This window comes from Plecotus auritus (assembly GCF_963455305.1).
Source record: "Plecotus auritus genome assembly, chromosome: 6".
Lineage (NCBI taxonomy): Eukaryota > Metazoa > Chordata > Mammalia > Chiroptera > Vespertilionidae > Plecotus > Plecotus auritus.
This window is the reverse complement of record NC_137773.1, coordinates 178,609,871-178,623,031: the sequence shown is the minus strand read 5'-3', so window position 1 is coordinate 178,623,031 and position 13,161 is coordinate 178,609,871. Positions and strand designations below refer to the sequence as shown.

The window sequence follows — 13,161 nt, the reverse complement described above, 5'->3', positions numbered from 1 at the left end:
TGGCCTCGGGTGGGTGCTGGGTGAGCTGGGGGCCACCTCGGAAGGGCCACGGAGGCCTCCCCCACCGTGACTGTCCCCTCTGCTGCTTGTATGGCTCCTGCTTGGAGCCGCTGAGCTAAGGGTCTAACCGTGAGCTGGAGGGAGGCACGGGGACGAGGGACTCGCAGAGGAAGCACAACTGCTCACAAGGCCCCGGCGGGTGTGTTTTGTACAAAGTTTAATGTTCCCGTCCTGAGGCAGGACAGCTCAGACGCAGTTACTCCTCGACTCAGTCCAGGGCATTGGCTCCACAGAGCCCCTCGGCCCCCGCCCGGCGCCCTCAGTCCAGCTTCTCCAGCACAGAGGGCACGTACACCAGGCTGAGCTCGCTGCCGAAGTTGCAGACGACGGCGGCGTTCTCCAGCACCAGGATCTGGCGGGCGGGCTGGGCCTCGCTGTTCTTACCCAGGTAGACAGTCTGCAGCAGGTCCCCGTAGTTCAGGTCCCAGAAAGAGACACAGCCCTGGCCACCGGTCACCAGGAGGCTGTCGGAGATGACCCCCAGGCTGGCCCCACAGCCCAGGTCCTAGAGGCAAGGACAGGACAGGCTCGGTGTCTGGAGTCCCTCCCTGAAGCGCGAGAGCCCGCGGGCCCCGCCTACCTGCTGGATGGAGTAGAGCTTGATGCCCGTGCTGCGGTCCCAGATGCAGATGAGGTCGTCCAGGCCGCTGCTGATGATGCAGGAGGTGGAGCAGGTGAGGGAGGTGACGTCCCCACGGTGGGCGAACATGTGGCTGACCCGGCTGCCGGTCAGCACGTCCCACAGGCAGATGGCCCCGTCCTGTCCTCCGCTGGCCAGCACCATGGTCTAGGGGAGCGAGCCGGGGGCTGGGTGTCCAGGGGATCCTCAGACCCAGGGGGTACCCACGCCGCTTCCCAGCACCCCGCCCACGTCCTCACCTGGTCTATGTACACAGCTGTGATGGCCCCCGAGTGGCCCTGCAGCGTGAAGAGGCAGCACGAGTCCTCCAGACGGAACACCTGGGGGGATGGGCATCAGGTGCTGGTCTCGGTTTTGGCCAGGAAACCCCTCCCATAGTACATCGAGGCACCTGCAGCCTCCCCCTGACCCCAAACACCATGCCCTGCGCTACGTCACACCAGTGCCCAAGACACGGGCCCACACTCACCCTCAGAGTGTGGTCTTGGCTCCCGGTCACAAGGCGCCCGGCAGCTGCCTTCAGAGCGGTAATGGGTTTCTGGTGTGCACAGGGCACGGTGTGGGTCAGGCGGCAGGCCACCCTGTCACTGCTGCTGTACACAGGGGCCGCGGGAGAGCTGCCCTGCCCTGGAGAGAGCAGGCCAGCCAAGGGTCAGCCCCTCACCCACACATCAGACGCAGCGCCTGCCCGGGCCAGACCACTGACCTCGGAACTGCAGGGGGCTGAAGGCGGCGTGGGTCTCCAAGGAGAAGAAGTCGAGGGAACCGTTGAGCCGGGCGGCCACAATCCTGAAAGGAAAGCACGCCAAGTGGCTCCGAGCCCCCGGCCTTGGGGCCGAGTGCCAGACTGGACAGCCCGGCTCCGCTGGGAGCCAGGAGGGACCACGGCCAGGAGGGACGTACAGGTGCTGGGAAGAGGTGCGGGAGAGGCCCAGATGGCAACCCCGCGACCCCTGCCTCAGTTCTTCATCTGAGAAACGGGAACGGCAGCACCACCTGGGGTGGTCCTGAGGAGGGAGTTCATCCTGGGAGCGACACCTGGGGAGTCGTGGGAGGAGACCAGCACGCGGAGGGCCTGAGCGCCGGGAGCCGCACAGAAGCTGCTTTGAAGCAAGCACCACCCTCCGTTTGTTTTCCACAAAGAAACGGGATTTCCTTCAGAACCCAGGCACACGTGGACCGCACCGGCCCCAAAGCCTGGAGTGCGCAGGGGTCAAAGTTCACTCCGACAGCCAAAGGCCCTGCGTGTTTCCAGCCTCTGCCCGGGGGAGGGCCGCAGCGTGGGGAGGCGAGCGACAGGCAGGGGCCCAGGAGAGCACGGCGGACACACGGGCTTTCCCAAAGCACAGGCAGCCAGCAGGGAAGGGCTTCCAGGACTGGAGGGCGACGCACGTGGCCACGCTGGAGGGCAGGATGGTGGCCAGGGCCTGTGCCAGAGCCGGCGTTGCTGGAATGGCAGCGGCAGCAGCGGAAGTCAGAGCTGAAGGCAAGAGGTTCCTCTCCTGCTCCAGCTCCAGCTCCAGCTCCAGCTCGGGCAGTGCCACATGGTCAGGGCCCTGGAAGGCAGAGCCAGCGTGGGGCAGGCAGGGGAAGCAGCAGGGGAAGCAGCAGGAGGCACTGGCTGGGCTGAGAGCCGTCCCCGGGAGTGTGCTGAGGGGAATTGCTGAGCAGGGAGGCGGGAACAGGCCAGCAGCAACGGGAAAGGAAGTTTAAACAAGGCTCTTGGGAAAGCACATTTTTCTGGAACTGAAAATGCAGCCAAGAAACTCAGGAAGCCGGCATCGAGGCCAGAGAACCTGGACCTCAGGAGGGAAAGACGGAGAACGGTCCTCGCCGCCGGTGGCCACAGGGGCTCGCCGCCCTGGAGCTCACTGGTGTCGTCCGACTAAGAGCTTCCCCGTTAACCGACCGCCCTCCCAGAGAGGTGACCACCTGCTGCCCTAGGGGACCACAGGGCAGTGCAGGGACACGCAGTGAGGAGAGCCTGGCCAGGAAGGCCAGGATGTGGGCCGAGACGGGCAGCCAGCGCTCACCTTTTGTCCAGGAAGACGAGGGCAGTGATTCCCGAGGAGACCTGCTCACTGCTGCAGCGCAGGGTGCCCTCGACGGCGTCCCACACCTGCAGGCCCAGGGCCATGAGCAGCTGCGGCTGGAGAGGCCACAGCCCCTGCCCGCCTCCAGTCCCCTGCACCCCCCTCTGGCCCCCTGCACCCCCTCTAGTTTCCCTGCACCACCCTCCAGTCCCCTGCACCCCCCTCCAGTCCCCTGCACCCTCCTCCGGTCCCCTGCACCCCCCTCCTGTCTCCTGCCCACCTCCAGCCCCCTGCACCCCCCTCCAGTCCCCTGCACTCTCCTCCGGTCCCCTGCCCACCTCCAGTCCCCTGCACTCTCCTCCGGTCCCCTGCACCCCCCTCCTGTCTCCTGCCCACCTCCAGTCCCCTGCACCCCCCTCCAGTCCCCTGCACCCCCCTCCTGTCCCCTGCCCACCTCCAGTCCCCCTGCACCCCCCTCCTGTCCCCTGCCCACCTCCAGTCCCCCTGCATCCCCCTCCTGTCCCCTGCCCACCTCCAGCCGGCCGCTGCTCCTGCCCACCACGATGAGGTTGCCCTGCAGCTCCAGGCTCCAGATGGAGCCCTCGGCACTGGGGCCCCAGGCGAGGGCCGGGGCACCCTTCTCAGGGGAAGAGCCCCCCTCGTCCTCAGGGGCCTGGGGCAGCATGGGCCCAGGGGAGGGAGGGCACAGGGTCTGTGTGTGGATGGGGGCAAGGCCCTCCTGCTGGTACGCTCGCTGAACCAGGCGGCTGAAGTCGTAGCCCGGGTTGTCCCGAGAGCGGCCGCAGCCCGCCCGGTGCCGGGGCTCAGGCTGAGAGGGCTCCGAGAGCCACGGCCGAACAGAGAAGTTGGTGTCGATCAGGCAGGTGAGGTCGGGCTGCTCCCCGAAGACGGAAGGTGGCGCGAGGCCCCGGGGACAGTGCCGCAGCAGAGGGCTGTCCCCAGGCTCCTCTGCACTGCTCTTACCGCCGTCCGACAGCCGCTCCCAGCTCTCCTGAGCCTCGAACACGCTGCCGCCGCCGCCGCTGTCCCTGCGCTGCCTGTGGGGCCGGGAGGGTGGGTGAGGACGGCGAGGCAGCAGGGGTGGGGGCCTGACAGGGACAGACACCTACCTGGGGCGAGGGATGCGCGTGAGGCAGTCCCCGGTCTGTGCGTCCCACACGCACACGTGGCCCGCCAGGCAGCAGCTCACCAGCAGCATGCCGTCGCTGGCCAGGCACTCGATGTCCTGTGGGCACAGCATGGCCATGGGCACGGGCACGGGTGCAGGGGCAGCCGGCCGAGGCACCCGCACTCACCATGAGGTGTCCACGCAGCACCAGGGGCACGATCTCCGTCTCGGGGGGCGCGTAGCCGTAGTCGTCACAGGGCAGGTCTCCGCGGCGCCGCCGGCCCGGCCCGCCGCCCTGCTGCCCGTAGTTGCGCGGGCAGAGCACACGGTACAGGCAGAGCAGCAGCAGGACCAGGACGATGCCGGCGGCCAGGCCCAGCGCGGCCACCCTGCGGAGAGGCGGGTCAGGTGCGCCCAGGCCCGTCCCGCGGCAGCCGTCCCGCTCGGGCCTTACTTGTACAGGGTGACGTCTCCGTGGGTCTGCGGCACACCGGGCCCCTTGGGGCCCGCCTCCCAGAGCCCGCCAGGCCTGGGCTGCCGCGGGGGCCAGGCGCTCCGGCCGTCCTGAGGGTGCCGCCCCTCCAGGGCCTCCTTGGGGTTCAGACGGAGCGTGACCGGGATGATGGGCAGCAGGCTGATGTACCTGGGACAGGGCGGGGGCAACCTCAGCCAGGAGGCCCCTCCCAGCCCAGCCCTGGCCCCTCAGCCTGGCTCGTCACAGACACCAGTGCCGGCCGGAAACAGCATCCAGACCAGGGGTTCCCACCGAGGAGGAAGGGACGCTCTGGGGACGGGGGGCTGACACCGGGGGGAGGTGCCCGCAGCCCGACCCACCTCTTGGCCAGCGTGATGTTGTAGTAGCTGAAGAGCGTCGGCCAGTGGCGGAAGGACAGCTTCCGCCACAGCTCCTCGTCCTCGGGCCCCCAGGTGACCTCGGGGGCGGGGCTGTCAGGGACGCCCTCGGCCGGACCCCCGGACTCGGGCATCTCCCCTGGCGACGTGTGGTTCTCAGGGAACTTGGGGGCATCGGGTGGGAAGATGGAGAAGGCGGGGTCCGCGTGGCTGGCGGGCAGCATGCCTCCAGGCACAGGCACGGGAGTGAGGGCGCCCTCGCCCAGCGGGCTCTGCTCCGTCACCTGGGCCGCGAGGTAGATGCGCAGCCCAGCCGGGTCTGTGTACACCAGGATGCCGATCCAGACCACGGTCCCCGCCTGCAGGGGGCACGGGTGCTCAGCGGGGCTCTGGGCGCGTGCTTGACCCTCCTACCAGAGGCGGCAGCACAGGGACCTCAGGCATCGGGGCGAGCACGCGGCCAGCCTCCTCCCCTCTGCCTCCCAGGCCCCCACTACCATCGGGGCGAGCACACGGCCAGCCTCCTTCCCTCTGCCTCCCAGGCCCCCACTACCATCGGGGCGAGCACACGGCCAGCCTCCTTCCCTCTGCCTCCCAGGCCCCCACTACCATCGGGCCAACTGCCCGGGGGACCCAGTGCCCTCTCCGTGCGCAGGGCTGGGAGTCCTGGCCTGGAAACAGCGGCACCCCAGCCCCCACCTCAGCCGCGACCATTCCCAGGGTCGGCGGCCAGAGGGGCGATGCCGGGGCTGCTGCAGGGCCTCCCACAGGCCTGTCCTCACTTCACTCCCCGCGTGCCCGCGTGCCCACACACGACCAGCAGCGATGAACCCTAACTGGGAGCCGTGCTGGCTCCTGCCCGGGGTCACAGCCCCTGCCCGACGCCTGGAGGGCTGCTGCCTGAAGCAGGTTTGGGCGGAAAAGAAGACCCCCCCTCCACCCGACTCTAAGGCAAAGCGCAGGGCAGGGCCGGGGACGGTACCATGATGAGCCGCTGGGCCAGGCGGGTGCGGGCCAGGAAGTAGACGACACGCAGCCTCTTGGGGAGCCGCAGGTTCCGGAAGGAGGACGGCTGCAGCGTGATGGTGTGGGGGGTGGCCGGCCGCACAGCCAGCTGCCGCTCGAAGCGCACGGGGCGCCCCCCTGGCTTAGCGGGAGGCAGACAAGCCTCAGGGGGCAGCCGCTTGTTCAGGTCCGCCAGCTGTGGGCACGGGGGTCGGAGTGAGCTACCCGTGGGCACGAGCTACCCGTGGGCGTGAGCTGCCCGCTGACGTCACACCTCACCCAGAGACCCTGTGAGCTCAGCCAGGGCCCAGGAGGCTGGCCCGCTCCTACCTCCATCCTGCGAATGTCGATGGACAGGACGGTGGTGAAAAACAGCATCTGAAGGAAGAAGTCGGACACCAGGCCCACAACGGCAAAGAGACAGAACTCCTGGAATCAGAACAGGGGACCCCGTGACCTCAGGGCCCAGCCGGCCCGGCCCTGCCCGCAGGCACCTCACCATCTGCACAGCCCCAGGCAGCCGCAGAGCCGCAGTCTTTCTGAGTCTGGGCGCCGCCAAGCAGGGGCAGTGCGGGCGCCCTCCTTGCCCACCAGGGGGCAGCAGAGACCCAGGATTTTATCCAGAGGCGGCCGCTCTCCATGAACCTCCGCCCCTCGCCGGTCTGATTCAAGCTGGAGAGCTGAGCCCCACCAGCCGCACCCAGCCCGCCCTGTGCCCTGAGCTGGGGCCCTGCCCACGCGCGGGGATGGAACCTCTCAGGGTTCAGAAAGGTCCCCACCACAGCTGCACTGGGCCGGGCGGGGGCGGGGGCAGATGGGATGTCCTGGTTTAAGTCCACCCTGCCCTCGTGTGAGGCTCGGCACGCCCACCAGGAGGATCCGCAGCGGGTCAGCTCCAATGCCCGGGACTGCACCTGGACGTGCTGCGTCCCCCCCTTTCCTGACTCTCCCCCCGAGTGGTCAGCAGCAGGCCGGCTCCAACTCAGTGCAGGGCTACCCACCTCTGCCACCGCCCCACCGCTGAGCGAGGGCCTTTGCCAAGAGCAGGGCCACTCTGGGCACCAGGGGGTGGCCCTCCTATGACGTGGGACGGCAGTGTGGGTCAGCAAGAGGGGACCGTTCGGGAACCAAGTCTGCCTGGATCGGCAGAGCCAGCCGTCGGGTGCCCCCGAGCCCTCCTGCCCACGGCTGAACGGCAGAGAGGACACGGTCACAGGCAGAGCCATGCTGGAGCGTGACCCACCGCCCCGCCGGGCTCCCCGTCCGGGAGCTGCCTGCACTGGGGCGCCCGTGCCTGGCCCACAGCGGGCGGAGCGCAGCGGGCCTCACCTGGATGGCGGGCACGAGGGTAAAGTAGCCGATGAGGATGATGCCCAGCTCCGTGGCCATGTTCTTCATGATGGACCAGCCCTCACAGCTCAGGCCTGTGGGACAGCAGGGCTGTGGGCCGGCGCTCGGCCCGTCCACCACATGTCCGCAGGCCACCCACGGTCCTCGAGGGTAGAGACGGGGGAGGGGCCCAGCCTCCGGAGCAGCCCTTCCCCCAGGGCCCACCCTCAGACTGCTGAGCCCGGGCCAGGGGGAGGGGCTCACAGGGCACAGAGCCACCGGAGGGAGGGACGGGGCGGAGCACAAACCCAGTCCGGACACTTCCAGCCTCCACGCCGGCCAGTCCCCTGGGCTGGGGTGAGTGCCCGCCGGCATGGGGCAGAGCAGCTCTGGGTGGGGGTCACTTCCCGAACCTCCTCGGCACCACATCTGGTGCAGGGCCCGGCTCTCCCAGAACCTCAGGTTTTCGGGTTCAACAGCCCCAAGCCCTGGCCTCCCAGATGCAGGGCTGGGAAGAGGGGTCACAAGTTCAGGCCTCCCGGCCTGGGCTGTGTCCCCAGAACCCAGACCCCAGCTCCTGCCGCTGAGGCCACAGGGCTTTGCTGGCAGCCGAGGAGCCCCGACGAGCTGCGGAGGGGACAGGAGGGTCCCGCCTGGACAAGGCCCAGCCAACGCCACAGCCGCAGAGTCCGGTCGGCTTTCTGACACTGAAACAGGACCCGTGGCCCTGGGGACGAGCCAGTCCCACCCCCGCCCCGCCCCCCTACCTTGGGCGATGCGCAGCTTCACCTCCAGGTCCACGGGTGTCGAGACCACGGACTTGGTCAGCACCAGCACGTTCTCCAGCCCGATCACGACCACCAGGTAGGGGAAGATCTCGCTGGGAGGGAAGGGTCGAGAGGGCAGAGGCTGAGCCCCGACACGCAGCCAGCCCTACAGGCCTGGGCCGGCGCCAGGGCGGCTGTGGGGTGTGCAGTCCGTGGTGGGGTGCTGAGCGACCCCCACAAGCACAAGGCAGGTGGCGCGCATCCCCACCACCCAGCACAGTGGAGGGCGGCTCCCTGTCCTTCCCACGCCAGGCCCTGCTGGCCAGGGGCCCAGCCACGGCCCCACCCCTCCGCGGCCCCACCCCTCAGCCGCGCTCTGGCCAGGCCCCAGGACCCAGGAAGGGCGAGACCCGCCTCCAGCCCCACTCGCCCTGGAGAAGCTGTGCGGGAGACCCCAGCCACACCACAGGCCGCAGGAGAGGCGGCTGCCAGGAGGACTGGCAGCGCGGGGAGCCTCCAGGGCCAGGGCCGCCGCACGGAGCCGACACTACAGCGGGAAGCGGGGAGTTAGCACCAGCAGGTCCGAGAACAGCTGATCCTGAGCAGGGCAAGGAGCAGGAAACACAGACGCCCCGATTCCGCGTCCAGGTCGGGGCAGCTGTAGGGACCGGCCAGGTGGGGCCGAGGAGACAGCCCGAGGGCAAACCCAGGGAGGGACCCGGCCAGGTGACAACTCGGAGGTGCCTGCACCTCTCGGAGCCTCCGTGTAAGACCGTCTTGTCCGGCTTTCAACGTGCCAACAGGACGAGGAAGAGGAGAGGAGCGTGCTCCCCTCAGACCAGCTGGGCTCAGCCATCGAGGAGCAGTGTGCGCAAGCATGCAGGTGATCACACATCCACATGTGCGCACACACAATGCAGACAGTCACACATACCTCGCACCACCGTACACGCACATATATAAACACACTAGGGGCCTGGTGCACGGATTCATGCCCCGGTGGGGTCCCTTAGCCAGGCCTGCACCTTCTTGCAATCCAGGACCCCTCGGGGGATGTCGGACTGCCGTTTTGGCCCGATCCCCGCAGGCCAGGCCGAGGGACCCTCCCACAGCACAAACCCACGCACCAGGCCTCTCATATGCATATAAGATCCTTGGTTAATCTCTTCCCGCCCTCCCCGCTTCCCCCTTCCCTCTGAGATTCATCAGTCTGTTCCATGTTTCCTTGCCTGTGCGTTGAGCATCTGCCCCTGGTGGTCAGTGCGCGTCATAGCTACTGGTCGGAAGGTCACTTAGGCTTATACATATAGAAGACATCCCATGTGCACCAATGTGTACACGCATGTACATACACACGCAAGCCACACATGTACACATGACTACAAGCCAGGTAACTTAACGAGAAAAAAATATTCCTCTTAAACGTCAAAGCAACAATGCACCCAGCCCCGGGCCGGCCCAGAGGGGCACGGTCTCGCCCGAGGACCCACCTGCGGCCCAGGGGAGCCGGCTGGGGACCTACCCGCCGTTGAGGGTGGGCGTCAGGCCGAAGAGGGTGCAGAGCCCCACAGACATGAGCAGCGAGCTGAGCACCGTGACCACGGCGGCCAGAGCCAGCCCCCACTTGGACTTGACCATGTCGATCTTGCCTGGAGGGCAGAGGGCACGTCAGGGCATCCCCCCGACCCGGCCCACAGGCCTGGCGAGCCGCTAGGAGTGCCCCCCCAGAGTCACCAAAGGAAAGGGGAGCATGCACCCCCATCCCAGGGGCACAGGGCCTTTCCTGAGGAGCCTGCGGAGCCCTGGGCCCCCCAAGCCCCCGAGACGCCGCGACGAGCCCTGGCTTCTGTCCACGTCCCGCCGAGCCCGCCGAGGCAGGACCTACGCGTGGAGAAGTAGATGTAGGCGAAGAGGATGATGTAGGTGGTCACGAGCGGGATGAGCTCGGCGACGCCAATCTCCTCCTTGAAGTGCACGTGCACCAGGCTCTCGGCCCGCAGGCTGCAGTTGGGGCTGGGGTGCAGCAGCATCAGGCGGGCCCGCAGGCTGCTCAGGAACCTGGGCGGGGGGCGGGGGGGCTGTCCTTCACGGTCCAGGGACAAGGACAACCCCTCCAGGGGCCCAGCAAAGCTTCCCTCCTCGAGTGGGGACCAGCCCTTGCCCCACCCAGGCTCACGCCCCGCCCACGCCCACACCCAGGCCCACGCCCAGGCCCCGGAGAGGCAGCCGGAGGAGCTCCATGCCCTCGCCTGCTGGGGCCGCTGCAGCGCTGCTGGAGGACTCCAAGCCCCAGGGGGCCCGGGGTGAGCAGCCGGGGGGCTGGCCCTATGCTCCAGAGAGACGGCTGGGGGCACCGGGACACCGGGCTTGCCAGCCACCTCGGCCCCGCCTCAGCCCCTTCCTCTGGACCCCCCACCGTGGCAGACGGCGCCGCCGCCTGAGGGACAGACGCCACAGGAAGCTGGGCCCTGCACGTCAGGCGCCTGGACAGCGCCCGGAACAGGGACCCCGGCCTCGCGGCACCCGCAGCTCACTTGGCGTGGTAGCGCTGGAAGACCAGGGTGATGGTGTAGGCGGCCATCCTCTTCCTCGTGAACAGGCTCACCCCGCTGTACTTCCCGGGGACCCCGAACAGCAGATCTGCAGGCAGAAACCAGCAGGTGCTGACCAGGGCCTCCCCACCCCCACCTGGCACAGGGTGACCCGAGCTGCCGGAGCACCCACCGCAGGGCTGGGTGGCGACGCCCGAGGTACCTTTGAGCGTGGCTGAGGTCTGCAGGGTCTTGGGTTCGTGCTGGTGGATGGTGGCGATGATGTCGGGGTCGGCGTGGAAGTGGTCCCAGTCATTCTGCCAGAAGTTGGCCGGGGACAGCAGCAGGCAGCCGTGCTCGGGGAGCAGGTTCCGGAGCTTCCGGAGCCCTGGCAGCAGGTCGGTCACCTGCAGGCACACCTCCTCCAGGCTCCTGGCCCCAGAGCTGGCAGGGGAAGGGAGGCACGTGTGCCGACACGGGCAGGCCCACGCCTGCCGGCGCCGCGCCACCCAGTCCCCAGATGCCCTGCGTCTGAGCCTGAGGTCAGGGCGGCCAGGAGAGGTTCTTCCGGGTCGACAACCGCATGGGCTGTCGGACCTTCCAAGCGTGTGGAGCCCAAAGGCCGACCACCGGACAGGCCAGGGAGCAGGGGGGGGCGAGGGGGCGAGCCCTTGCTGCCAACACCTGCTGGGCTTCAGACGCGCATCCCCGGGTAGAGCTCGCTTCCCGTCAGCACAGCTCCCAACCCTGCCCCAACCGGCCCTCAGGCAGCTCCTCACAGGTGGGCCAGGGGCCACCCCCTCTGCCTGACCCCGAGGCCCAAGCTCAGGGCTCGGCCCGCGCCACCCGCTCAGGTGCGGGCGCAGCCACAGGAGCGCGGGTGCGGGCCGCGCCGAACTGCTGGCTCCCTCCGTGGTTGCACTGAGGACACGCCCTGCCTTCCAGAGGGCGGGGGCTGGGGCACCCGGATACCTGTCTCTCAGCACGTGGTTCCGGATCTCCTCCACCAGCTGGAAGGCCCGGGACAGAGGGGAGCGGAACACGTCCACGGCCAGGAGGTCCTTGTGCCAGGGCGACACCGAGGACTTGACGAAGATCTGCTGGACGTACGCCACCGGGGCGCCCACGTACTGCGGGGAGACGGGCACCAGAGGTCAGGGCGCCGGAGGCGACGCCAGGTCCACCCTCGGGCTGAGCAGAAATGGGGGCGTCCATGCCCGGCCGGCATGGTGCCGTGGTGGAGTGTTGAGCTATGGACCAGGAGATCAGGGTTCAATTCCCGGTCAGAGCACATGCCAGGGTTGCGGGTTCGGTCCCCGGTAGGGGGCGTGCAGGAGGCAGCCGATCCATGATTTTCTCATCATTGATGTTTCTCTCTCCCTCTCCCTCTCCCTTCCTCTCCGAACCGATAAAAACCTATTTTTTCCACGTGGACGTCCGCAGGAGGACAAGCATGTCTGATGCCCCACACGAGGCACCGAGCTGCCCGTTGGGCGGAGACAGAGAGAAGGTGCTGCAGGGCTGGGGTGGGAAGACGGGCGCTGCTGTTTAGGAGGCAGCTTCTGTTTTACAAGATGAAGGGAGCCACGGGCGGTGGTGCTGGGTACACAACAGCGTGAATGTGTGTCATGCCGCCGAGCTGTGCGCGTAAAGACGGTTAAGATGCTACATTTTATGGTTAAGATGCACAATTTTAAAAATTGGAAGAAAAAACCTGTCTCCTCTGCCCCCTTCGTCCGCCCCCTGGAGCCCCCACCCTGGGAAGTGGGCGCATGGGGAGCCCAGGAGCAAGGCCAGGACCCGCGGGGCCGCGCCAGCCCTGGGAGGGAGGAGCTCTCTCTGGGCCCCGGGAGGGAGGGGGTCTCTGGGCCCCGGGAGGGAGGGGGTCTCTCGGCCCGGGAAGGAGGGGCTCTCTCTGGGCCCCGGGAGGGAGGGGCTCTCTCAGCCCGGAGGGAGGGGCTTTCTCAGCCCGGGAGGGAGGGGGTCTCTCGGCCCCGGGAGGGAGGGGGTCTCTCGGCCCCGGGAGGGAGGGGCTCTCTCTGGGCCCCGGGAGGGAGGGGCTCTCTCAGCCCGGGAGGGAGGGGGTCTCTCGGCCCCAAGAGGGAGAGGCTCTCTCAGCCCGGGAGGGAGGGGCTCTCTCAGCCCGGGAGGGAGAGGCTCTCTCAGCCCGGGAGGGAGGGGCTCTCTCAGCCCGGGAGGCAGCCTTGGCCGCCCTGACGGCCGAGACCCTGAGCTGAGGACACCGATAAGGAAGCCAAGGCTCCGGTGACCCAGGACGGCGGCTGACGCGCGAGGCAGGGTCACCCAGGGCTGTGCTCCCCGGCCAGGCCCCTGGGAAAGCCCGCGTCCAGGCCCCGACCTGCCAGGCAGGGCTCGGAGTGAGGCTCAGGTTTCGGGGTGACCTGCTCTGGGGGAGACAGGCCAGTGCCAGAGTCCTCGGGCTTGTTTTGTTTGGGCTTTTCTAGAACACAATCCTTCCTCACAGAGTGACCTAGAGCTCCGGGCACAGGCCCTGACCCTGACCCACGGCACAAGGAGCCGGGACTCAGCTCATCTGGGCACAGGCTGGCCCGTGTCCACGGCCGGCCAGGCAGGCTCGGGACCCTCCCGGCTGCACCCTTGGCGCCGGCCCCGCTGTGGCCTGGGCCTGGGCCTCCACACTCAGCAGGCCTGGCCCTGACTCCCTGAGGAACGGGACGAGAATCTCCGACCCCCAGACACTGCGGGCCAAACCAGGAAGCACCCAGCACGGTGCCGCCAAGAGCCTGTGAGCTGTAGCTTGTCCCCCTAACCCAGGGGTGGGCAAACTTTTTGA

General features: G+C 68.3%; 1 protein-coding gene across 2 annotated transcripts in view; it reads right to left on the bottom strand.

The window, feature by feature from the left end:
* Positions 1 to 200: 200 nt before the first annotated feature.
* Positions 201 to 13,161, bottom strand: part of SCAP (SREBF chaperone) — a 32,866-nt gene continuing 19,905 nt past the window's right edge. For both annotated transcript variants that reach the window (XM_080671704.1, XM_080671703.1), the window contains exons 4-23: positions 11,319 to 11,476; positions 10,570 to 10,790; positions 10,350 to 10,455; positions 9,701 to 9,873; positions 9,338 to 9,464; positions 7,816 to 7,928; positions 7,049 to 7,143; positions 6,050 to 6,148; positions 5,697 to 5,915; positions 4,697 to 5,073; positions 4,317 to 4,505; positions 4,050 to 4,251; positions 3,864 to 3,979; positions 3,266 to 3,791; positions 2,734 to 2,819; positions 1,407 to 1,489; positions 1,170 to 1,327; positions 940 to 1,020; positions 641 to 847; positions 201 to 565 (exon numbers count right to left, since the gene is read on the bottom strand). In XM_080671704.1, the coding sequence (XP_080527830.1) occupies positions 320 to 565; positions 641 to 847; positions 940 to 1,020; positions 1,170 to 1,327; positions 1,407 to 1,489; positions 2,734 to 2,819; positions 3,266 to 3,791; positions 3,864 to 3,979; positions 4,050 to 4,251; positions 4,317 to 4,505; positions 4,697 to 5,073; positions 5,697 to 5,915; positions 6,050 to 6,148; positions 7,049 to 7,143; positions 7,816 to 7,928; positions 9,338 to 9,464; positions 9,701 to 9,873; positions 10,350 to 10,455; positions 10,570 to 10,790; positions 11,319 to 11,476 (3,582 nt within the window). In that variant the 3' untranslated portion in view covers positions 201 to 319. The remainder of the gene's footprint in view (positions 566 to 640; positions 848 to 939; positions 1,021 to 1,169; positions 1,328 to 1,406; positions 1,490 to 2,733; positions 2,820 to 3,265; positions 3,792 to 3,863; positions 3,980 to 4,049; positions 4,252 to 4,316; positions 4,506 to 4,696; positions 5,074 to 5,696; positions 5,916 to 6,049; positions 6,149 to 7,048; positions 7,144 to 7,815; positions 7,929 to 9,337; positions 9,465 to 9,700; positions 9,874 to 10,349; positions 10,456 to 10,569; positions 10,791 to 11,318; positions 11,477 to 13,161) is intronic.